Here is a 6625-nt window from a genome sequence, read left to right as displayed (position 1 = left end):
GTAGCTACTTAAATAATCTATGTATTAAAACATGGAATATTTTAAGCTAATAAAAATATTGAGAATTAAATTTAATACTAGTAACTATTAATTTAGTAACATTTATTATTTATAGAGTGTATATCTAGCGTTGAAAACTCGGTAATACTGCCACTACTGATCAAACACAGTAACGATATGAAAAGGGTAAAGATGAATAAAAAAAATGGAACATTTATTACATTTTTTAATATAAAACAAATCGTATGTATAAGTTATATATACAATAATTGAAACCGTCCTCAAAGTAATATTTCGAGGCAAATGTTCCTTTTTTTCTTTCGTTTTTTTTTTTTGTAGAAATAATTTATTGCACGTGCGCACAAAGTATGTACCTATGCTTGATTTTATAAAATATGTCGTTGCTGATAAACATTAATCGTTCATTGAATAAAAATCTCATAATTTACAATTATAATTGCATGCATAATTAAAACTTCAAATCGTCACATTAACCTAATATACACGAAACACCTCATTACATTCCTTCTAGGCAGGCTCCAATTATTCCAATGTAATGTGAAACAAAATTTATTATTTGAACATGTTCAGGCAGAGTCCTCCCCGGGGCCAGATGTGGAGTTTCTTTGAGGCTCAATTTGTGTTCTATTTTGCGCAGTGCCAGTTGCAACACCTACTTTGTGTTGCGCGGCTAAACATTGTAATTGCTGGAGCTGTACAGGTTTCACAAGAGTTCTCTGTAACTATGAAACGAACAATATAAAGTATTATTCGGAGAAATTAATTGTTCATAATCCAGACAATGCGGAAAATAATAATTATATGGTAACACGTTCGCTGCGTATATAAAATTGCTGACCTTCCCAGGTAGCTGGATCAAATTATAGTAAAAGATTACTATTTATTAACTCGGGAGAGAAGTGTAAGGTAAAAAAAAGTGATCTTTTACTGTTTTTGTTATCATTCTTGTCATGTTTCTGACATTGTTTGATAAGTGTAGTGCCAAAAATAACATACGGGCGAAATAAAACGGCCGTAGACGGATGGTAAATTGGCGGTAGATAAATGCAGCGAACGTGTTAATATACGTGTGTGTACGTAGTACATACTTGTTGTTGCGATAATGTCGCTACACCAAGACTCTGAGTTTGTTGACTGCATTGTCCTGTAGAAGCTCTAGCATGCAAGGATTTTGTCAGTAAAGTTTGTTTATTTGCAGGTACTACTTGGGAAGAAGGTGTCGTCTGAGACGCCATAAGCACTGGTTTCGTTGCTGCTGTAAAACATTATTTTTTACATATTTCAGTACATCAAAGCCAATGTTCGTTTTGACGTCTCTTCAATATAATAGAAATATTTCACGGAAAGATTGGTATGTAAAGATAGAAAATGTGAGATGAAATAATATATGTCAATTACTATTCTAAGTTGATTGTACAGAATGTTTTAAGTGGAAATTTAAGTTTTGTAAGAAGTGGACATAACTTTGGAGGATAAGTTGATTGTATAGGAAGAAAAGCAAAATTGTTTATACAAGTATTTGACCTATCTAACCTTGTCTTTAATTTTTAGAGATACCTCGAATGCTGTAACGTAGTTTTTACAGTAACTTACCCATTATAGGAGTTAACACCTGTTTGTTACCAGATAGTATCAACTGGCTTGCTGTCACTGTTTTAGCCACAGTTACCAGTTGATTTGGCAAAACAGTAGACTTAACTTGATTCGGTTGTACTTGCCGGGTCATATGATTAAGTCTCGGCCTTTGAGATCCAACAAGTTGAATAGCTTGCCCACCCTGAATAAAGATACATTTAATTCACTGTAAGAGTTTAATAATTATAAAATTCAAATGTTAAAACTTATTCGGTGAACTACCTGTGAAAGAGTGACCGAATTACTGCTACGTATATTTTGTTGCGATAATCCTTTAACACCAGAAGGTATTATCTGGGCTGAAACAGACACACGGAAATAGACTATTATTTAATTCACAAAGTATGGAACATTTTTACTTATCTTATTATGTCCATTTATAACATTAATTTATCGATGAAAATATCTTAACGCGAGAAGAATACTGAAAATCGGACACCGTAAAGAATAATTCTCACCAATAGGTAGCGATAAATGAGTATTGGCAGGATTAGCTATTACCACCGTCGGTGTACTTCCAGCATTGGCCGTGGTAACAACTGTAGTAGCTACCATCTACAAAGAAAAACAAACATTTTATTGATATCACATTTTACTTTCTAAATATGTAAAGTTGGTTTAAACGTGCAAATTCGTGAAATGTAAATAAACTAACACTAGAAACCGTGGTGCAAGTATTGGTTGCAGACGATATAGGCAGGGAAACAATGACTCCTGTAGGTGTAACGGAACCCGTCGTCGCTGACACGTTCAGCGACATCGTAATAGGTTGTGATAATCCGGGAAATGATACCTGTCGTACAACGAATAGTACAGTAGTATTTCATCTTCTACGCCATTTGCAGAAAATAAGCAGCTCTCCACAACCTGAACATTTTGAAGACCGTTGATCGAATTTGGTAGACTAGTGAGATTTACGCCCTGCAGGTTTACGTTCGCCGATTGCGGTGTGCTCATTGGATTCGTGGACTGATTGTTCTGACTGGAAGAAGCGGTTAATCGTTCGAGCAAAGAAGAACCGGAATTAATTCCTGGTATTGGATTATCTGCAGACGGCGTTCCTGTTCAGACGAAACAAAATACTGAGATTTTTAAATAATTGTAGAAACCTAGGATAAAGAGGGGACCAAGAGTGTGGCGTAACTTGAAGAACCCATGTTCTTTGGATTCTCGATTGAGGAGTTTGTGCCTTAACCACCTGAGTTACGGTGCCCTCCCGCTTTTCCTAGTTTCTAAACCTCTTCTCAACGGGCCCGGGGGGTGCCAACCCCAGATAATAATTATTTAAAAGCGATAAATGGTGTGTGTTACGGATTTTCCTATGTTATACCTGCTAACAAAGCTGAAAGTCCTGGCATTGATAATCCTAGGGTTGACGTAGGATCCTGTACACGAGCTAACCTTACAGCTGTTGCTTTCACCGGTTGTTGTTTACAGCCTAACTGTCCCGTCAGAGCTGAACTTAAACTTACTCTTACCTGAAAGATATATTTGTTTAAATTATATAAATCATTTTATATTCAAGCGAGAACCAATTTAATTTATTTACCTGACCGGTAGTGTTCGGGACATTAATAACATTTCCGTGACTAAGAACCCTAGACGGGATGGAAGTATTCAAAGAGATCCTCCGCGGTTGAACTTTCTGCTGAGTTAAATTAGCGGGACTACTATTTAATAAACTAAGAATTGCAGCGTTGTTTGACTTGTTCGTAGTCTGTGCATTATTGTTCATAGCAGCAGCTGCTGCGTTTGCTATAAAAAGTGTTTCAATATATTCTTTCGATTCCAATACTTGAGCGTGGTTTATGTGCTTTGAACCATCATAGCAATCGCGTTGGGTATTTATTCATTCGCAAGTAGGCATTTGCCTTGACTAACCTGCAGCTTGTTGCTGAAATTGTTGAGCAGAATTCATAAGTGATGTTACAAGAGCAGTTATCGCTGGATTAGTGGAGTGTTTCTTAAATGGTACTTCATTTTGGCTTTGACTAACGGTTTCCGTGACACAATTTTGAGTTCCAGCTTGCAACTGAGCTTGCTATATGATGAGATAGCGGAGAGAACTTGAGTTAGTACTAAACCATACACCTATATACAACGAATATAAACTATGATACATGTATATATCCTACCAAAACTGGAACATTCGTAGACGCAGTGTTGTTAATACTATTAGCTGACTTTTGTTGGAAAACTAAAATTCCAGATCCATTGCAGGAGCTACCATCGGTTACTGACATTGTAGAATTGTCAATTTGTACAGAGGTGGAAGCATTTGATCCACCATTGGTCAAGGATTGCCCTGGACTCATTGATGTAGCTTCAGTCTGGGCAATAACTTGTGGTATATTTGTTGCATCTACGCATGTCAGATTATTTTGTGCAGATGTGGTAGCTTCTGACATGGCTTTCATCGAGGCTACCTGACCAGCTAAAGTATTTAACTGTCCTTGAGCTCGTGATAAGATCTGAAACATTATTATATATGTTGCATCGAAACAATGTTACTTAAAATTGACTGTAAATGCAACGAACATTGTTTCAGTGGATTATTTCTCAAATAACGGTTACTCACCTGCTGCGCCACATGTTGAGACTGAGCTTGCTGTAACTGCTGGGCTACTAATTGCGCTGCCTTTGCTTGCTGTGCCTGTAACAAAATCTTTGTTTAAAAACTATATGAAGTCATATTTGTAAAAATTTGTTAAATATAATTTCTAGAAAAAAATGTATACCTGTTGATGTGCTCGTTGCATACCAGGTGTACACGTTACACGAGGGACCTGCCCTGGTACAACATGCTTTATTCGAACATTCTTCCTACCTTCCTCCGTGAAAATTTCTGTGAACTGTTGGATGTAATGATTTGCAAGAACCCTTGTACCTAACGTGAACCTGTAAAAGTATTAAATTGTCAAATTTAATAAGAACAAAATGAACATTTCGTTCGGGAGAATAAAATTCATTGAACGATGTACTCACCGACATGCAGATCCGTTTGTCTCTCCTTCGCGATGGTTCTTGTCCATATAAAGCTCTCCCAGGTACTCAGAATTAGAAGGTCTTTGCAGAATTGAGAGCTTTATGTGATCTATTTCACCTTGACTTCCTCCTGTCTCTAATATATATTCTTCTATAACTTGTGGCAGGCAGTCTTTTGTTTCTCGCGGGCGTTCGTATGCTTTTGCAAATCTATGATGTAGAAAATATTGTAACATTAATGAGAAAAAAATAAGTTAAAAGAAAAATTTCTTATACCTTAGAACATCAATGGGTGTATTTGGTGGAAGTAAAGGAGGGTTTGTAAGAGAAGGCGGTGGGCAGGCAGTGGTCGTAACTACTCCTCTTTTTGCTCTTAATTTTTGCATCAAGTCTTGTATTGTTAATCCTTCCGGTTGTGCTAATTGTTCCAATTTTCTTTTGCGATTTACTGTGACCTATTATAAATAATAATACTTTAAACTGCAACTAGCAGAATAAATATATAGGTACGAAACTTTGTATATTACTGAGTGAAATATACAAGAAGCAATGAAACAAATTTAATTACCTGAGAAAATTTTTTGGCTTGTCGCATAAGCTGATGATCTGTAAGCAACGATTTCGACTGTCGTAGTCTAGTTGTAGCTAGACTAGGAATAGGATTTGGATCCAGGCATAGAGGTCCTTGGGTAGCTGCGATTAAGTGTGATTCTAACATTAATCGTTCCTCGTGACTCCAGTCCCCATCGCTAGTTAAAGTTGACACATCTGACAGTACGCTCTAAAATGTTTTAGAAGATACATTAATCTATTGAATTCTTCTCAGTCCTTAGTTTCTTAAAACAACGGTACATTCTTACCTGTGTTGTAGGTTTAAGAAGCACATGGTGAACTTCAGCTTTAGTATGAGGAAATGCTTTCCTGTAATCGCGAACTTCAGCTATGATGCAACCATCATAAAATAAATGAGAATGACTGGTTTCCAGTTGCTCTGCTAACATTGCAGGTAACTGACCATTGTCTATACACGAAAGCAATTCACCCTGTTCATAACCCATCAGTTGTGTTTCAGCTAATATTGTATTTTTATCATATTGATTCCCCTTATCGCTGTTGAATTGAAATTATATAATCAGTAGAAGAAATATAAAGCTGTTATAAATGATACATACATAAGAAAATGTAATATTATCCATTAAGTCTATTAATTTACTGTTATACATTTCTCACCTATTTCTTACAGCTAATGAGTATCCTTTATTACCAGCATAGAGATTAACAATTAATGTGTGCAAACCCTCTCTTTGCACCAATCTTCCCAAAAGATCACATTCATTTGCAAGGTTGTTCTGTACAATTCGAGAAATAAACAATTTATTATAATATTAGTGTTAATTATTAAATATTCTGATAGATATTATCAGATACATGAACAGTAAACGTACCAAGACTGAATCAGGGGTGGCATGAGGAACTTTAGTAAGTTCTTCAAAATATAATCTAGTTAATTTAGACTGTATGCTATGTTTAGAATGACTCTGTTCCTTTTTTTGAGTAGATGACTTGTCAGATGTTAAACTCAAAGAATTTTGTCCTTGAACATTTTTCCAGCATTTAGACACTTGATTAATCATATCCTACAGACGAAATGTAAATAGACAGATAAATAAACATGATTTTGTGAAATATACATATATAACCAGTTGCACCTAATAAAATTTGAAATATTACAATACCTGAGCCTGCCGACACGCATCTTCTAAGCTACAGGCTGTACCAATCATTTTAATTTCTGATTACTAATACCATTTAATGTCATATCTGATATAATAATAAATCTTCATGATCTGAAAAGATATCAAATTTTAATATTGAAAACAGATGAATATAATGTAGGACACAATTTTAATTTTAAGATAAATAAAGCCAACATGAAATATAGTTCATTTTATGGACATACAGATAAAGTAAAGTTCATTAATTA

General features: G+C 35.3%; 1 protein-coding gene across 2 annotated transcripts; it reads right to left on the bottom strand.

Moving 5' to 3' along the window:
• Positions 1 to 405: 405 nt before the first annotated feature.
• Positions 406 to 6425, bottom strand: LOC107188246 (transcription factor SPT20 homolog). Of its 2 annotated transcripts, none has more exons than XM_015576507.1 (20): positions 6378 to 6425; positions 6087 to 6278; positions 5872 to 5990; positions 5502 to 5751; positions 5210 to 5422; positions 4918 to 5096; positions 4642 to 4851; positions 4395 to 4554; positions 4235 to 4309; positions 3792 to 4127; positions 3538 to 3697; positions 3206 to 3411; positions 2987 to 3134; positions 2524 to 2717; positions 2312 to 2449; positions 2115 to 2211; positions 1879 to 1955; positions 1615 to 1798; positions 1110 to 1276; positions 406 to 743 (listed from the first exon to the last, which is right to left on the bottom strand). In XM_015576507.1, the coding sequence occupies exons 1-20, from the start codon at positions 6423 to 6425 to the stop codon at positions 588 to 590; spliced, it is 3309 nt and encodes a 1102-aa protein (XP_015431993.1). In that variant the 3' UTR covers positions 406 to 587. The 2 variants fall into 2 exon arrangements, with proteins under 2 accessions (XP_015431993.1, XP_015431994.1); XM_015576508.1 differs by having other exon boundaries at positions 1110 to 1273.
• Between the last annotated feature and the right edge of the window lie 200 nt (positions 6426 to 6625).

This window comes from Dufourea novaeangliae, unplaced genomic scaffold (genome assembly GCF_001272555.1).
Source record: "Dufourea novaeangliae isolate 0120121106 unplaced genomic scaffold, ASM127255v1 scaffold118, whole genome shotgun sequence".
NCBI classification, from domain to species: domain Eukaryota; kingdom Metazoa; phylum Arthropoda; class Insecta; order Hymenoptera; family Halictidae; genus Dufourea; species Dufourea novaeangliae.
This window is presented reverse-complemented; position numbering and strand designations above follow the sequence as displayed.